This window comes from Salvelinus fontinalis, chromosome 10 (assembly GCF_029448725.1).
Source record: "Salvelinus fontinalis isolate EN_2023a chromosome 10, ASM2944872v1, whole genome shotgun sequence".
In the NCBI taxonomy this organism is placed as follows: Eukaryota; Metazoa; Chordata; class Actinopteri; order Salmoniformes; family Salmonidae; genus Salvelinus; species Salvelinus fontinalis.
The window spans coordinates 40494807-40513427 of record NC_074674.1 but is presented as its reverse complement, the minus strand read 5'-3'; the positions used below and the strand labels follow the sequence as shown (position 1 = coordinate 40513427).

At 44.3% G+C, this 18621-nt stretch overlaps 1 protein-coding gene and 1 long non-coding RNA gene across 4 annotated transcripts in view; both read left to right on the top strand.

The window, feature by feature from the left end:
- The window catches only part of cadm2a (cell adhesion molecule 2a), a 306839-nt gene extending 304820 nt beyond the window's left edge, over positions 1–2019 (top strand). For 2 of the 3 annotated variants that reach the window (XM_055936815.1, XM_055936818.1), the window contains one exon: positions 953–2019. In XM_055936815.1, coding sequence (XP_055792790.1) covers positions 953–1068 — 116 coding nt within the window. In that variant the 3' untranslated portion in view covers positions 1069–2019. The remainder of the gene's footprint in view (positions 1–952) is intronic. The other variant, XM_055936816.1, reaches the window with a different exon arrangement.
- Positions 2020–3788: 1769 nt separating this feature from the next.
- On the top strand, positions 3789–8500 carry LOC129864150 (uncharacterized). Its single transcript, XR_008761109.1, has 2 exons — positions 3789–4547; positions 4665–8500. It is a non-coding gene; the product is annotated as an uncharacterized LOC129864150 (long non-coding RNA).
- The last annotated feature ends 10121 nt before the right edge of the window (positions 8501–18621 follow it).

Below are 18621 nucleotides of genomic sequence, written 5' to 3'. Positions count from 1 at the left end.
CATTACGTACACGAAGCACGTGTCATAAAAAGATTAGCTCTGACCATCGGCAAACAGGCGTTTCAGGACAAGTGTTCCTCTATTCGGGCTGGAAGGACCATGAAGAGTTATTTTACATAGACATTAAAACCAGTAGATGGTGACTGATGTCATCCTCGTATTCCCATGGAAAACTCCCGAAAACAGAAGTATATTGCTGAATGGCACCAAAGAAAATCGCTACGGATCATGTTGAAAGTGGCCGTACCTAGCAAAGGATCATGGACGATGTAGTCGTTGGCATTCTGCCCGAGAGAGTTTAATGGCGCCTCCTCGTAGTCTGACAGGCCCGTGATTGGTCCGTGTCAGCACGTGGTCCTGTGTGACCACAAATGTAGTAGTCAGAATGGATCAGTATTTAATTAAATATATAGTAGTCAGAATGGATCACTATTTAATTAAATATCTAGTAGTCAGAATGGATCAGTATTTAATTAAATATCTAGTAGTCAGAATGGATCAGTATTCCTCCCGGGCGTCTAAAAATTGAATTGGGTCCGTTCTGGCAGTCGTAATTTACATAGTCTTTCTAGAGCAGACCAGGGGATTTGGACCAGGGTTTTCGGTACCTATAAGTTGCTACACCAGCAGAGTTTGTGACTTTACGCTCCAGACCGGACACTGGAGGACTGGTATTTTACATTGTGTTTAGCACAGAACCACCGTGGATAGGTTTCTCATGTTTATGCATTAAATCATGGACAGAGGTTTCTTTAACATACTGTTGTTGTCTGTTGTCCAATAGGAACGTACCTCATATGTTCTCTTCCTGTCTGTTGTCCAATAGGAATATACCTCACGTATTGTTTTCCTGTCTGTTGTCCAATAGGAACGTACCTCATATGTTCTCTTCCTGTCTGTTGTCCAATAGGAATATACCTCACGTATTGTCTTCCTGTCTGTTGTCCAATAGGAACGTACCTGACCAACGAGGCCAAAGGAGCGGACGACGCGCCTGATGCTGATACAGCTATCATCAACGCCGAGGGCAACACACATGCTGAGGAGAAGAAGGAGTACTTTATCTAGACTGTAGAGGGCGCTCTGATCTGCTGCCCACTCTTTCTCTCTGTCTTTATGTCTCTATTCCTCTATCTCTCCCTCTCTCCCCCCTCTCATTCTCTTTATCTCTCTCTCCGTCCCTTTCTGTACTTTATTTAGACTGCAGAGGGGGATATGCTGCCGCCTCTTTCTCTCCCTATTTCTCTCTCTCTCTCTTTCCATTTTCTCCTCTCTCTCTCTCTCCACTGCCCCTGCTGCATCACTAAGGAAACCCCTTGGGCAGTCCACAGAGAGGAAAAACTCCACCTTCTCATTTTTCACTCATCTCTTCTTTCCTGCTGGCCTTTCTGTTCTCTTTTTTTTATCATTTCATTCCGCCCTTCACTTTTTCTACACTTTTTATTTTTTAACCGTCCTAGTTTCTGACGCCGGCCTTCGTTTTTAAAGGCAGCGCCCTCTACTGGCTGTCTGGAGATGTTGCCTTTTATTTTAATTTTAAATTTTACATATTTTATGTGAAATAAACCCCTGAGAATCTGCATATCCACGTACACCGAGACCACTTCAGACTCCTTATTAAACGCCTAAACACCTCCTCACACACACGCCCTGTTGCCACACACACACACACACACACACACACACACACACACACACACACACACACAATACACACGCACACGCACTTGCACTCTCACTCTCACTCTCACTCACACACACTCACACACACACACTCACACACACATTCCCTGTGTGTAAACACACACCCTCATGTTTACACGGTGCCTCAAATATGCCGCCTTCATTCACACTGTCAGTGATGCTGTTATTTAACTGTTTTATGTCATTCATTTACATTGATGCTACAAATGCTTTCTTCTTATTTTGCCTGTCATATCACAGCTCCGAGGCTTGAACGTTGTTTAATTAAACATTTTCGTTTTTTATTTTAATTTAAATAAATATGTGTGCTGGTTACGCCTTATGTCTTTCAGACGAAATGATACTTTAGATTATCTCCTTCACTATCTCCTTCACTGTCTCCTTCACTGTCTCCTTCACTGTCTCCTTTCACTGTCTCCTTTCACTGTCTCCTTTCACTGTCTCCTTCACTGTCTCCTTCACTGTCTCCTTCACTGTCTCCTTCACTGTCTCCTTTCACTGTCCCCTTTCACTGTCTCCTTCACTCTCCTTCACTGTCTCCTTCACTGTCTCCTTCACTGTCTCCTTCACTGTCCCCTTTCACTGTCCCCTCTCACTGTCTCCTTCACTGTCTCCTTCACTGTCTCCTTCACTGTCTCCTTTCACTGTCTCCTTTCACTGACTCCTTCACTGTCCCCTTCACTGTCCCCTTCACTGTCCCCTTTCACTGTCTCCTTCACTGTCTCCTTCACTCCCCTTGACTGTCCCCTTTCACTGTCTCCTTCACTGTCCCCTTTCACTGTCCCCTTCACTCCCCTTCACTGTCTCCTTCACTGTCCCCTTCACTGTCTCCTTTCACTGTCCCCTTTCACTGTCTCCTTCACTCCCCTTCACTGTCCCCTTTCACTGTCTCCTTCACTGTACCCTTTCACTGTCCCCTTTCACTGTCTCCTTCACTGTACCCTTTCACTGTCCCCTTTCACTGTCCCCTTTCACTGTCTCCTTCACTCTCCTTCACTGTCCCCTTTCACTGTCTCCTTCCTTCACTGTCCCCTTTCACTGTCTCCTTCACTGTACCCTTTCACTGTCTCCTTCACTGTCCCCTTTCACTAACCCTTCACTGTCCCCTTCACTGTCCCCTTCACTGTCCCCTTCACTAACCCTTCGCTGTCCCCTTCACTAACCCTTCACTGTCCCCTTCACTGTCCCCTTCACTAACCCTTCACTGTCCCCTTCACTAACCCTTCACTGTCCCCTTCACTAACCCTTCACTGTCCCCTTTACTAACCCTTCACTGTCCCCTTCAATGTCCCTTCACTGTCCCCTTCAATGTCCCTTCACTAACCCTTCACTAACTCTTCACTAACCCTTCACTGTCCCTTTCACTGTCCCCTTCACTGTCCCCTTCACTGTCCCCTTCACTGTCACCCTGAATAAAACTGTATCTGTATGACAGGACAGAGGGTTTTCTGGTATAATACAAACTGTATTCAAGAAATGGCCCATTGTATGATAAGATAGGACAGAGGTTTTGTGTGAACACTGTAGCCAGACATGTTGTGAGATATGATATGTTTGTCATTTGTTCTTCATTAGTCATTAGTCCATATAGTATATATATATATATATATATATATATATATATATATATATATATATATATATATATATATATATATATATATATATATAGTAGAGTCTTTAAGACAGACGAACTGACTGATCATTAAGGACACTCATAATATAAATTCTGAACACCAAAAAGGTACGAAAAACGAGGCTGGGTGACGGTTTATATCAAATGAATTGAAACAACAATCAATCAATTAATGTCTTGCTTTTTATCATGCATAATCATTACCTTGATTACTTCTACTGTCTGTGATACATGATGCGTCTGTCTGTATATTCCTGTTCGGAACCCTGCCGCGCTAACGCAACACTCTCACACTGTCACCGTGGCAACTCAGTATCTCCCTATCTACAGCACCATCGGTTGCCGAAGGGATATAGAACTATGCTATATTTTGGGTAGTCAGTGCTTGACTTGGGCCAGAGCTGTCTAGAGCGCCTTACCGGCACCTCCCCAAAAATATTTTGGGGGTGGGGGGGGGGGGGGGGGAACTGCATACCGTCTCCTTTATAAAACAAAGTGGTCTATCACCGGCCCCGGATTCACACACAGTGACAAAAAAGAGTGTGCTTTCATATGCTAATTCTACTTGGTTCAAGCTTATTTGACGGCAGTCTGTAAATCCGGTTTATGCTCCGCCAATTGACTGTTCAAGTTAGAAAATACGCCAGCCTGAAAGCGCAGGAAGTTGCTGTTCCAAATTGATCTTAGAGTCATGAAAATCCTCGAAAAGTAATATTCTCGGGTTTTCCCTTTTTAAATGTATTATCAATCACTTTAAAAAAAAAAATCTACATATCAGCCCTGATCAGAATTAGGCCTTTACCCTTCAGCATGTGTGTGCTGAGAATCATCTGTTTAATAAAGAATCAATTAAAAAAATATATATACATTTTAAAAAATCTGTGTGCCAGTGCAGTTGACTGAGGAGAGAGAGAGATGTTTCAGCAGCAGGTAGAAATATAAAATAACGCTAGGCTAACTAAATAGCCAATTCAAAACATAACTAGCCATGCTACAGGTTATCTCGCTAGTTAGCGTTTTTTTTGTTTCGTTTGTCGCTATAGACCTAAGCATTAATGTCGTTGACTCCAATGGTTCTGTTGAGAAATACATCTGACACCGTTATATGAAAGCTGGGATTCCCCTCTATTAAAGGCTACGTAATACCAACAAATGTCTAAGAATAGCCTAATTGAAAAATAGCTTCCATGGTCTGCATACATATAAGGTTATTGATAACCATGTCTCAGTTAGCTAGCCTTATAAGGTTATTGATAACCATGTCTCAGTTAGCTAGCCTTATAAGGTTATTGATAACCATGTCTCAGTTAGCTAGCCTTATAAGGTTATTGATAACCATGTCTCAGTTAGCTACCTTCCTTTTGAAGTAACCGAATTCATCCATTTTATCCCTGATTCATTGAACGAGGAAATAATTATATAAAGACATAAAAGTATCTGGCTGTAATATTGTAACCTTGTATATTAGGGGTGGCCAACCATCGTCCAGGAGAGCTACTGGGGGTGCAGGCTTTTATTCCAGCCCTGCTCTAATACTCCACACTGTAGCCTAAACATCAGCCCTGCTCTAATACTCCACACTGTAGCCTAAACATCAGCTGCTCAACAGGACCTTGCTATAAGCAGACTCGGATGTGTTTCAGGGCTGCCTGCATGCCCAGTAGCTCTCCAGATGGAAGGTTGACCACACGTGTTTTATACAGTAGTCCAACAATAAAGTTATTCTACTTTGTTGGGGGTTAAGTGCCTTGATCAAAGGGCACAACGGCAGGAGATAGTAGGCCAACATGGAATCAGAGACCAGTAACCTTCTAGTGTCAATACCACATTTATTCAGACTTTTAAATGTAGGCTATATAGAGACGCTACCAATTATCGGTCATGGAAATTTGCTTAAAAGTTATCCGAAGTCATGAAAAAGTCATAAAATTCCATCTGTCAAAATTGTGCATGAACCTTTAACAGTGAATAATCAGAGGTCTCTGTCGCATCATTTCATTTAGGAATTTTGCTGAACATATTAAAATGGATGGACTTGGCAAAATACAGCTCCTGCACCTCTTTCATCCCAAGTCAAGCACTGTGGGTAGTAGAGTTGTAATAGGTCGTTATCAATAGAAACGGAACAATACGGTGCAGAGCGTTCCCTTTTACCTGCCAGGTGAGGCGAGGAGACTCCCAGCTCAGCTCAAACCATGGACAACTCCGTGCCGGTTAAGCGATTCCAAGGGATTCAACTATTTGGTTGTAACATCATCACCTCGTAAAGACCATAGTCTGAACTATAAATGTGTCCTTGACCCCTAGCGGCTAAATCGAACGTGCTGCACCGTATTGTGATGTTTTATTGGTAACGGCCAATTGAATGAATACTAGAAATCTTTCTTTTATTTAAAAAAATAACTCTGTTTTTTGTTTTTGTTTATTTAAAAGTATTTTATAGTTTGGGCCAAGACTTGGCCATGAATGGAGCATTGAGAACCCCAAAAACATTCAACAGAAAAGACAAATACAGAAGCACAACAACCATCCCCCCCTTGAACATCAGTGTTACCTTGACAACTGCTAGTTACCCTCAGGAATGGTTCTGCTTAGCGTTGCAAAATTCCTGAAATCTTTCCCAGAATTCCTGGGGTTATTCTCCAGAAATTCAGGTTGGAGGATTTTGCAACCCTAGTTAAAATAAGAGGAGAGAAATTGGCTTTCCCTTTATTCAACCAATAATAATAGTATAAAACAACCTACTGTACTCCATATCAGACCGTAGTGTTTAATACATAAACAGTAGACAGTCTTTGATTTGATGTTTTGTTTTGTTGATATATTGGTTCTTAGCCCCCCCTTGTGCATACGGCTGGCTGTATATTGCATCTGCTAAATGTGGTAACTAGTGAAAGATGTTGTTAGATTTTGGGATCCCTTAATACCCTCAGATTTGTATATTAGCCAATTGATCTACTGAAGGGAGAAAAAAAAATCGCTACACTTTTTATTTGTCATTGCTAATATCTTTTCCGCACAAGGCATGTATATACTGTGTAAGTGCAGAATTTTGGTAATACACATTTTGACAAGTTTTTATTTTATTTTATTTGACCATTTTCCAAATCTCATCTTTAATTTATTTGATTTCAAAATACAATTTAATTGAGGAGGACACTGGTTTGTTGTAGTGTTGGTGGCATGCTCTGCTGCAGATCTGAAAGGTGTTGTTGGAGAAACGAGTGTCAGGGGTCAATAGGTAAAGTTAGGAAAACCCACCACACATTGTTAGCTAGCTTGTTAGCTAGCTTTGTTAGCTAACTGTTTAGCTAGGTTCATTAGCTAGCTCCAACACCTCACGTCGTTAGCTAGCTCGCTAGCTAGTTTTGTTAGCTAACTGTTTAGCTAGGTTCATTAGCTAGCTCCAACACCACATTTTGTTAGCTATTTTATTAGCTAGCTTTGTTAGCTTACTGTTTAACTAGGTTCATTAGCTAGCTCCAACACCTCACGTCGTTAGCTAGCTCGTTAGCTAGTTTTGTTAGCTAACTGTTTAGCTAGGTTCATTAGCTAGCTCCAACACCACACTTTGTTAGCTATTTTATTAGCTAGCTTTGTTAGCTAGCTCCAACAAAAATCGGGTTGATCTTTCACAGTCACTACTAGCGATTATATCATGTTGTCATTATCACTTCTGGTAATAATAAAGCATTTACACACGATATCCAGATTGAAAGTTTCTGAACAATATCATTAGATTCATACTTTCAAGGTTACAGAATCAATGGGGTTAAAGGTCACCCATTACACAGTGATTTTTTTTCTAGAATGTTTTATATGACACGACACAATGTAGATTATATAAGAACCAATAGTTGACACATTATAGATTCCAACGTATCATTAAAACCAAGCTGAAAGTCTTCATTTAGATGTAGAGACACGTTTAGTGTGTAGCAGAGACTGGATGTTCACAGGTCACAATAGGAACATAATAAGGAGGCAAATTTAGCCAAAAAACTCCCAGGTTTTACTGAAATGCCGGTTGTAAAGATTCCCAGAATCAGGAGGGAAGAAGCAGAAAATCCAGAATATTCCAACCAGGATTTATTGAAAACCTGGGGGGGAAAAAAATAATTGGGGGGGGAATTACAAATAATCTTGAACCATTGTAACATACTGTACCTACAAATACAGGCCTTGTAATACAGGCCATAAATCACTCTTTATCGGCCTGAGTTAGGACTGCCTAATGTTGTTTTTTAAGCATTTTATGTTACGTTGAAATCTGATGTTTAGGAATTGGATTTGCTATAGTCATATTTTGCTGTCAATATTTCTCACTCTGGGCATTAAAACACATTGAACATTGCTGAGGTGAAACGTATGTTGCTGCAGAAAGTGCCTCGATCCCAAATGAACTCCTCACAGGGTTCACTTACCCCATTAATCTCATCATCTGTCTGGAGGAACTGCAAAACTCTATGGCTGTTTACACACGCAGCCCATTTCCTGATATTTTGCTCAATTATAAGGCAAAATACCCGATCTGATTGGTCAAAAGACCAACTACTGACTAAAACGATCAGAACCTGGCTGCCTGTGTAAACGCAGCCTTTATGACAAGCTTATAAGAAAATGGTGTAGTCACCATTAGGCTGGCTAGACAGACTCTGTACCCATTAGGCTGGCTAGACAGACTCTGTACCCATTAGGCTGGCTAGACAGACTCTGTACCCATTAGGCTGGCTAGACAGACTCTGTACACATTAGGCTGGCTAGACAGACTCTGTACCCATTAGGCTGGCTAGACAGACTCTGTACCCATTAGGCTGGCTAGACAGATCCTGTACCCCATAGGCTGGCTAGACAGACTCTGTACCCATTAGGCTGGCTAGACAGACTCTGTACCCATTAGGCTGGCTAGACAGACTCTGTACACATTAGGCTGGCTAGACAGACTCTGTACCCATTAGGCTGGCTAGACAGACTCTGTACCCATTAGGCTGGCTAGACAGACTCTGTACCCATTAGGCTGGCTAGACAGACTCTATACTCCATAGCCTGGTTAATGATGATACGTTTACAGTCCATATCTTTCTTCTTTTGTCCATTATCCGTAAATCGTTGATGATGATAAAACTTGTATGAGAATAAAGAAGCAGCTCTGAAGTACCAGTATCGCCGTAATTGCCTTTATGTTAATATATGGAATGTGTTACGCATACGAACTGATACCAGGCTGTATGATGACACCAGTAATGGAATGTGTTACGCATATGAACTGATACCAGGCTGTATGATGACACCAGTCATGGAATGTGTTACGCATATGAACTGATACCAGGCTGTATGATGACACCAGTCATGGAATGTGTTATGCATATGAACTGATACCAGGCTGTATGATGACACCAGTCATGGGATGTGTTACGCATATGAACTGATACCAGGCTGTATGATGTCATGGGATGCCACTTCCTTGTTTTGGGTCAGTGTGGGCGTGCAAGGTTTTGTTCCAGCCCAGTAGAAATATAGCCTGGGTCCCAGATCTGTCTTTGCTGTGTTGCCGAAAATTACCATAGATGTTTGCAAGACAACAGTAACAGATCTGGGACCAGGACAGCAGTAACAGATCTGGGACCAGGACGGCAGTAACAGATATGGGACCAGGACGGCAGTAACAGATCTGAGACCAGGACAGCAGTAACAGATCTGAGACCAGGACGGCAGTAACAGATCGGGGACCAGGACAGCAGTAACAGATCTGGGACCAGGTCGACAGTAACAGATCTGGGACCAGGACGGCAGTAACAGATCTGGGACCAGGTCGATAGTAACAGATCTGGGACCAGGTCGGTAGTAACAGATCTGGGACCAGGTCGACAGTAACAGATCTGGGACCAGGACAGCAGTAACAGATCTGGGACCAGGTCAACAGTAACAGATCTGGGACCAGGTCAACAGTAGCAGATCTGAGCCCAGGACAACAGTAACAGATCTGGGACCAGGACAGCAGTAACATATATGGTACCAGGTCGGTAGTAACAGATCTGGGACCAGGTCGACAGTAGTAACAGATCTGGGACCAGGTCGATAGTAACAGACAGAGGTTTACACTCCAACCCTGTTACTGAAGAGATACTGTCCTGTTGGTTTACACTCCAACCCTGTTCCTGAAGAGATACTGTCCTGTTGGTTTACACTCCAACCCTGTTCCTGAAGAGATACTGTCCTGTTGGTTTACACTCCAACCCTGTTCCTGGAAAGATACTGTCCTGTTGGTTTACACTCCAACCCTGTTACTGAAGAGATACTGTCCTGTTGGTTTACACTCCAACCCTGTTCCTGAAGAGATACTGTCCTGTTGGTTTACACTCCAACCCTGTTCCTGAAGAGATACTGTCCTGTTGGTTTACACTCCAACCCTGTTCCTGAAGAGATACTGTCCTGTTGGTTTACACTCCAACCCTGTTCCTGAAGAGATACTGTCCTGTTGGTTTACACTCCAACCCTGTTCCTGAAGAGATACTGTCCTGTTGGTTTACACTCCAACCCTGTTCCTGAAGAGATACTGTCCTGTTGGTTTACACTCCAACCCTGTTACTGAAGAGATACTGTCCTGTTGGTTTTCACTCCAACCCTGTTACTGAAGAGATACTGTCCTGTTGGTTTACAATCCAACCCTGTTACTGAAGAGATACTGTCCTGTTGGTTTTCACTCCAAACCGAATCAAGCACACCTGATTATATTAATTATCTGGTTGTTTAGCTGAATCTGATTAGTTACAACAGGGTTTGGAGTGAAAACCTACAGGAGGGTATCTCTCCGGGAACAGGGTTGGAGTTAAAACCTACAGGAGGGTATCTCTCCGGGAACAGGGTTGGGGTTAAAACCTACAGGAGGGTATCTCTCCAGGAACAGGGTTGGAGTTAAAACCTACAGGAGGGTCTCTCCGGGAACAGGGTTGGAGTTAAAACCTACAGGAGGGTATCTCTCCAGGAACAGGGTTGGAGTTAACCTACAGGAGAGTACCTCTCCAGGAACAGGGTTGGAGTTAAAACCTACAGGAGGGTATCTCTCCAGGAACAGGTTTGGAGTTAAAACCTACAGGAGGGTATCTCTCCAGGAACAGGGTTGGAGTGAACACCTACAGGAGGGTCTCTCTCCAGGAAGAGGGTTGGAGTTAAAACCTACAGGAGGGTATCTCTCCAGGAACAGGGTTGGAATTAAAACCTACAGGAGGGTATCTCTCCAGGAACAGGTTAGGAGAGAAAGACTGAGAGAAAGGGAACAGAGCTGGACAAAATATCAATTACATCAATCAGTCAAATGTATTTATAAAGCCCTTTCTACATCAGTCGATGTCACAAAGTGCTGTACAGAAACCCATCCTAAAACCCCAAACAGCAAGCAATGCAGGTGTAGATGCACGGTGGCTAGGAAAAACTCCCTAGAAAGGCCAGAACCTAGGAAGAAACCTAGAGAGGAACCAGGCTCTGAGGGGTGGCCAGTCCTTTTCTGGCTGTGCCAGGTGGAGACAGAACATGGCCAAGATGTTCAAACGTTCATAGATGACCAGTTGGATATTATAACAGAACATGGCCAAGATGTTCAAACGTTCATAGATGACCAGCTGGATCAGATAATAATAATTACAGTGGTTGTAGAGGGTGCAACAGGTCAGCACCTAAATGCCAGTTGGCTTTTCATAGCTGTTCATTCAGAGTTAGAGACAGCAGGTGCGGTAGAGAGAGAGTCCAAAACAGCAGGTCCGGGACAAGGTAGCATGTCCGGTGAACAGGTCTGGGTTCCATAGCCGTAGGCAGAACAGTTGAAACTGGAGCAGCAGCACAACCGGGTGGACTGGGGACAGCAAGGAATCAGACCAGGTAGTCCTGAGGCATGGTCCTAGGGCTCAGGTCCTTCGAGAGAAGAGAGATAGAAAGAGAGAGAGAGAGAAAATGAGAGAGAGAAAGGGAGAAAGAGAGATAAGACGACAGGGAGAATTAGAGAGAGCATACTTAAATTTACACAGGACACCGGATAAGACAGGTGAAATACTCCAGATATAACAGACTGACCATAGCCCCCCAACACAAACTATTGCAACATAAATACTGGAGGCTGAGACGGGAGGGGTAGGGAGACACTGTGGCCCTGTCCAACGATACCCCCGGACAGGCCCAAATAGTCAGGATATAACCCCACCCACTTTGCCAAGGCACAGCCCCCACATCACTAGAGGGATATCTTCAACCATCACCATCCTGAGACAAGGCTGAGTATAGCCCACAAAGATCTCCAACCCGGACAGGACGATCGCGTCAGTGACTCAACACACTCAAGTGACGCACCCCTCCCAGGGACGGCATGGAAGAGCACCAGTAAGCCAGTGACTCAGCCCCTGTAATAGGGTTAGAGGCAGAGAATCCAAGTGGAGAGAGGGGAACCGGCCAGGCAGAGACAGCAAGGGCAGTTCGTTGCTCCAGTGCCTTTCCGTTCACCTTCACACTCCTGGGCCAGATTACACTCAATCATAGGACCTACTGAAGAGATGAGTCTTCAATAAAGGCTTAAAGGTCGAGACCGAGTCTGCGTCTCTCACATGAATAGGCAGACCATTCCATAAAAATGGAGCTCTATAGAAGAAAGCCCTGCCTCCAGCTGTTTGCTTAGAAGTTCTAGGGACAGTAAGGAGGCCTGCGTCTTGTGACCGTAGCGTACGTGTAGGTATGTACGGCAGGACCAAATCGGAAAGATAGGTAGGAGCAAGTCCATGTAATGCTTTGTAGGTTAGCAGTAAAAGCTTGAAATCAGCCCTAGTCTTAACAGGAAGCTAGTGTAGAGGCTAGCACTGGAGTAATGTGATTTTTTTGGTTCTAGTCAAGATTCTAGCAACCGTGTTTAGCACCAACTGAAGTTTATTTAGTGCTTTATCCGGGTAGCCGGAAAGTAGATCATTGCACTAGTCTAATCTAGAAGTGATGAAAGCATGGATTAATTTTTCTGCATAATTTTTGGTCAGAAAGTTTCTGATTTTTGCAATGTTACGAAGATGGAAAAAAGCTGTCCTTGAAACAGTCTTGATATGTTCGTCAAAAGAGAGATCAGGGCCAAGAGTAACGCCGAGGTCCTTTACAGTTTTATTTGAGATGACTGTACAACCTTCAAGATTAATTGTCAGATTCAATCGAAGATCTCTTTGTTTCTTGGGACCTAGAACTAGCGTCTCTGTTTTGTCAGAGTTTAAAAGTAAAACATTTGCCGCCATCCACTTCCTTATGTCTGAAACACAGGCTTCCAGGGAGGGCAATTTTGGGCCTTCACCATGTTTCATCGAAATGTATAGCTGTGTATCGTCCGCTTAGCAGTGAAAGTTAACATTACGTTTCCAAATGACATCACCAAGAGGTAAAATATATAGTGAAAACAATAGTGGTTCTAAAATGGAACCTTGAGGAACACCGAAACATACAATTGATTTGTCAGAAGACAAACCATCCACAGAGATGAACTGATATCGTACCCGACAGATAAGATCTAAACCAGGCCAGAACTTGTCCGTGTAGACCAATTTGGGTTTCCAATCTCTCCAAAAGAATGTGGTGATCGATGGTATCAAAAGCAGCACTAAGGTCTAGTAGCACGAGGACAGATGCAGAGCCTCGGTCTGACGCCATTAAAAGGTAATTTACCACCTTCACAAGTGCAGTCTCAGTGCTATGATGGGGTCTAAAACCAGACTGAAGCATTTCGTATACATTGTTTGTCTTCAGGAAGGCAGTGAGTTGCTGCACAACAGCTTTTTAAACATTTTTGAGAGGAATGGAAGATTCGATATAGGCCTGTTAGTTTTTTTATATTTTCTGGGTCAAGGTTTGGCTTTTTCAAGAGAGGCTTTATTACTGCCACTTTTAGTGAGTTTGGTACAGAGTTTGGTATAGAGAGCCATTTATTATGTTCAACATAGGAGGGCTAAGCACATGAAGCAGCTCTTTAAGTAGTTTAGTTGGAATAGGGTGCAGTACGCAGCTTGAAGGTTTCGAGGCCACGACTAGTTTCATCAATGTGTCAAGAGATATAGTACTAAAACACTTGAGTGTCTCCCTTGATCCTAGGTCCCGGCAGTGTTGTGCAGACTCAGGACAACTGAGCTTTGGAGAAATACACAGATTTAAAGAGAAGTCCGTAATTTGCTTTTCGTCAAAGAAGTTCATGAATTTATCACTGCTGAAGTCAAAGCCATCCTCTCTTGGGGAATGATGCTTTTTAGTTAGCTTTTGCAGCAATATCAAAAATAATGTTGGATTGTTCTCATTTTCTCCTCAATTAAGATGGGAAAATAGGGGGATATGGTCACTAGTGTAACCAGGAGGAGAGGCCTCATTTAACATAGTAAATTATTCAGGTTTAAGCCATGTCTGAGTCAGGCTAATCACATCATGATTATGATCAGTGATTAGTTCATTGAATATAACTGCCTTGGAAGTGAGGGATCTAACATTAAGTAGCCCTATTTTGAGATGTGAGGTATCACAATCTCTTTCAATAATGACAGGAATGGAGGAGGGCTTTATTCCAGTGAGATTGCTAAGGCGAACACCACAATGTTTAGTTTTGCCCAACCTAGATCGAGGCACAGACACGGTCTCAATGGGGAAAGCTGAGCTGACTACACTGACTGTGCTAGTGGCAGACTATACTAATCTGGCAGGCTGGCTAACAGCCTGCTGCCTGGCCTGCACCTGGCCTCTCTTTCCCTTCCTCACCTCTCCTCTCCTCCTCTCCTTTCCTCTCCTCTCCCCTTCCCCTCCTCTCCTCTCCTCTCCTCTCCTTCACTTCCTCTCCTCTCATCTCATCTCTCCTTCCCCTCCTCTCCTCTCCTCTCCTCTCCTCTCCTCTCTTCACCTCATATTAACCCGGCAGGGGTAAAGGTGAACAGGTTGGACTTTCTAACATGTTGATTTCAACCCTTGGCAGTGATTTGGGACTGGGCATCAGTCCTCCTGGCTTCACCCATCAATATCCCATCCACCCCTCTATCTCTCTCTGTCTCCCTCTCTCTATTTCCTTCTTCCATCCTCCCATCCCTCTCTCCCTATCATGTTGTTGCTGGACCCCAGGAAGAGGATCCATAATACATACAAATACAAATGTGCACTAGAGCAGGTTGACATCCTGAGTCTTGGTCCAACAGTTTTGTCTGACATGTGTCCTATGATGTCCTGCCTTCTGCCGCGATGGAGAGATGAAAGGAAGGAGAGAGGGATGGACGGATCAAAGGATGGAGAGAGGGATGTAGCAGTTAGCACTTCAGAGGAGACAGACAGCCAGGCTGACCTGAGCATGTACACCTTGGCTAACACACACACACACAGGTAAGGAGAAGAGAAGAGAGGAGAAGAGAGGAGAGGAGAGGAGAGGAGAGGAGAGAGGATATGAGTAGGAGAGGAGAGGATAGGAGTAGGACAGGAGAGGAGAGGAGAGGAGAGGAGAGGAGAGGAGAGGAGAGGAGAGGAGAGGAGAGGAGAGGAGAGGGGAGAGGAGAGAGGAGGAGTAGGAGAGGAGAGGATAGGAGTAGGACAGGAGAGGAGAGGAGAGGAGAGGAGAGGAGAGGAGAGGAGAGGAGAGAGTAGGAGAGGAGAGGAGAGGAGAGGAGAGGAGAGGAGAGGAGAGGAGAGGAGAGGAGAGGAGAGAGGAGAGAGTAGGAGAGGAGAGGAGAGGAGAGGAGAGGAGAGGAGAGAGGAGAGAGTAGGAGAGGAGAGGAGAGGAGAGGAGAGGAGAGGAGAGGAGAGAGGAGAGAGTAGGAGAGGAGAGGAGAGGAGAGGAGAGAGTAGGAGAGGAGAGGAGAGGAGAGGAGAGGAGAGGAGAGGAGAGGAGAGGAGAGGAGAGGGCCCTGATATATACGTTGTTTTTTTCTCCAGTCTCATTCTTTCTTCAGTCAGCTTTAATTATAATAAAGTAAAAAATACTTCAGTCACAGTTTGTATAATGAAATCAGCCAATTGAATTAAATGCATTAGGTTCCAATCTATGGATTTCACATGACTGGGAATACAGATATACATCTGTTGTTCACTGTTACCTTAAATAAAAAGTAGGGGCGTGGATCAGAAAACCAGTCAGCATCTGGTGTGACCAACATTTGCCTAATGCAGAGCGACACATCTCCTTCACATAGAGTTGATCAGGTTGTTGATTGTGGCCTGTGGAATGCTGTCCCACTCCTCTTCAATGGCTGTGTGAAGTTGCTGGATATTTTGGTGGGAACTGGAACACAATGCCTTACACGTCGATCCAGAGCATCCCAAACATGCTCAATGTGGTGACGTGTCTGGTGAGTATGCAGGCCATGGAAGAACTGGGACATTTTCAGCTTCCAGGAATTGTGTACAGATCCTTGAGACATGGGGCCGTGCATTATCTTGCTGAAACATGAGGTGATGGTGGGCCTCAGGATCTCGTCACAGCATCTCTGTGCATTCAAATTGCCATCGATAAAATGCAATTGTGTTCGTTGTCTATAGCTTATACCTGCCCATACCATAACCACACCGCCCCCATGGGGCACTCTGTTCACAACGTTGACATCAGCAAACCGCTCGCCCACACAACGCCATTGAAGTGGTCTGCTGCCAAATTCTCTAAAACGACGTTCGAGGCAGTTTATGGTAAAGAAATTCTGATTAAATTCTCTGGCAACAACTCTGGTGGACATTCCTGCAGTCAACATGCCAATTACACTTTCCTTTCAAACTTAAGACATCTGTGTTGTGTGACAAAACTGCACATTTTGGAACGGCTTTTGATCGTCCCTAGCACAAGGTGCACCTGTGTAATGATCATGCTGTTTAATCAGCTTCTTGATATGTCACACTTGTCAGGTGGCTGGATTATCTTGGCAAAGGAGAAATGTTCACTAACAGGGATGTAATAAAATTGTGTGGACAACAGAGAAATAAGCTTTCTGTGCGTATGGAACATTTCTGGGATCTTATATTTCAGCTCATGAAACACTTGACATGTTGCGTTTATATTTCTGTTCAGTGTATATAATACGATAATTACATTTAAATCACAGCGGTACAGTTTAATCTTTTTCACCCCTGTCGAGTGTACAGTACGTGTGTGTGTGTGTGTGTGTGTGTGTGTGTGTGTGTGTGTGTGTGTGTGTGTGTGTGTGTGTGCGTGCGTGCGTGCGTGCGTGCGTGCGTGCGTGCGTGCGTGTGTGTGTCTGACTGTGTGTGTCTCTGTGTGTTTCAGCTCAACTGTGAATAGATTGACACTACCTTGGCAAACATGTCAGAGTGGTCATAATAAAACTAAATAAAATATAATGTTATACCTTCCTGTCTGGTGTCCTTTTATACAACAGGAGTTCCCTGATCCTGGTCCAGAATACACAGGGTTTCTCCCTCCCCATATTGACTGATCCTGGTCCAGAATACACAGGGTTTCTCCCTCCCCATATTGACTGATCCTGGTTCAGAATACACAGGGTTTCTCCCTCCTCATATTGACTGATACCTGATCCTGGTCCAGAATACACAGGGTTTCTCCCTCCCCATATTGACTGATTCTGGTTCAGAATACACAGGGTTTCTCCCTCCCCATATTGACTGATACCTGATCCTGGTCCAGAATACACAGGGTTTCTCCCTCCCCATATTGACTGATCCTGGTCCAGAATACACAGGGTTTCTCCCTCCTCATATTGACTGATCCTGGTCCAGAATACACAGGGTTTCTCCCTCCCCATATTGACTGATTCTGGTTCAGAATACACAGGGTTTCTCCCTCCCCATATTGACTGATCCTGGTCCAGAATACACAGGGTTTCTCCCTCCCCATATTGACTGATCCTGGTCCAGAATACACAGGGTTTCTCCCTCATCATATTGACTGATACCTGATCCTGGTCCAGAATACACAGGGTTTCTCCCTCCACATATTGACTGATACCTGATCCTGGTCCAGAATACACAGGGTTTCTCCCTCCACATATTGACTGATACCTGATCCAGAATACACAGGGTTTCTCCCTCCCCATATTGACTGATACCTGATCCTGGTTCAGAATACACAGGGTTTCTCCCTACCCATATTGACTGATACCTGATCCTGGTCCAGAATACACAGGGTTTCTCCCTCCCCATATTGACTGATCCTGGTCCAGAATACACAGGGTTTCTCCCTCCCCATATTGACTGATACCTGATCCTGGTTCAGAATACACAGGGTTTCTCCCTCCCCATATTGACTGATACCTGATCCTGGTCCAGAATACACAGGGTTTCTCCCTCCCCATATTGACTGATCCTGGTCCAGAATACACAGGGTTTCTCCCTCCTCATATTTACTGATCCTGGTCCAGAATACACAGGGTTTCTCCCTCCCCATATTGACTGATCCTGGTCCAGAATACACAGGGTTTCTCCCTCCCCATATTGACTGATACCTGATCCTGGTCCAAAATACACAGGGTTTCTCCCTCCTTATATTGACTGATACCTGATCCTGGTCCAGAATACACAGGGTTTCTCCCTCCCCATATTGACTGATACCTGATCCTGGTCCAGAATACACAGGGTTTCTCTCTCCCCATATTGACTGATACCTGGTCCAGAATACACAGGGTTTCTCCCTCCCCATATTGACTGATCCTGGTCCAGAATACACAGGGTTTCTCCCTCCCCATATTGACTGATCCTGGTCCAGAATACACAGGGTTTCTCCCTTCCCATATTGACTGATCCTGGTCCAGAATACACAGAGTTTCTCCCTCCCCATATTGACTGATACCTGATCCTGGTCCAGAATACACAGGGTAATCCCTCCCCATATTGACTGATACCTGATCCTGGTCCAGAATACACAGGGTTTCTCCCTCCCCATATTGACTGATCCTGGTTCAGAATACACAGGGTTTCTCCCTCCCCATATTGACTGATCCTGGTCCAGAATACACAGGGTTTCTCCCTCCCCATATTGACTGATACCTGATCCTGGTTCAGAATACACAGGGTTTCTCCCTCCTCATATTGACTGATCCTGGTCCAGAATACACAGGGTTTCTCCCTCCCCATATTGACTGATCCTGGTTCAGAATACACAGGGTTTCTCCCTCCCCATATTGACTGATACCTGATCCTGGTCCAGAATACACAGGGTTTCTCCCTCCCCATATTGACTGATACCTGATCCTGGTTCAGAATACACAGGGTTTCTCCCTCCCCATATTGACTGATACCTGATCCTGGTTCAGAATACACAGGGTTTCTCCCTCCCCATATTG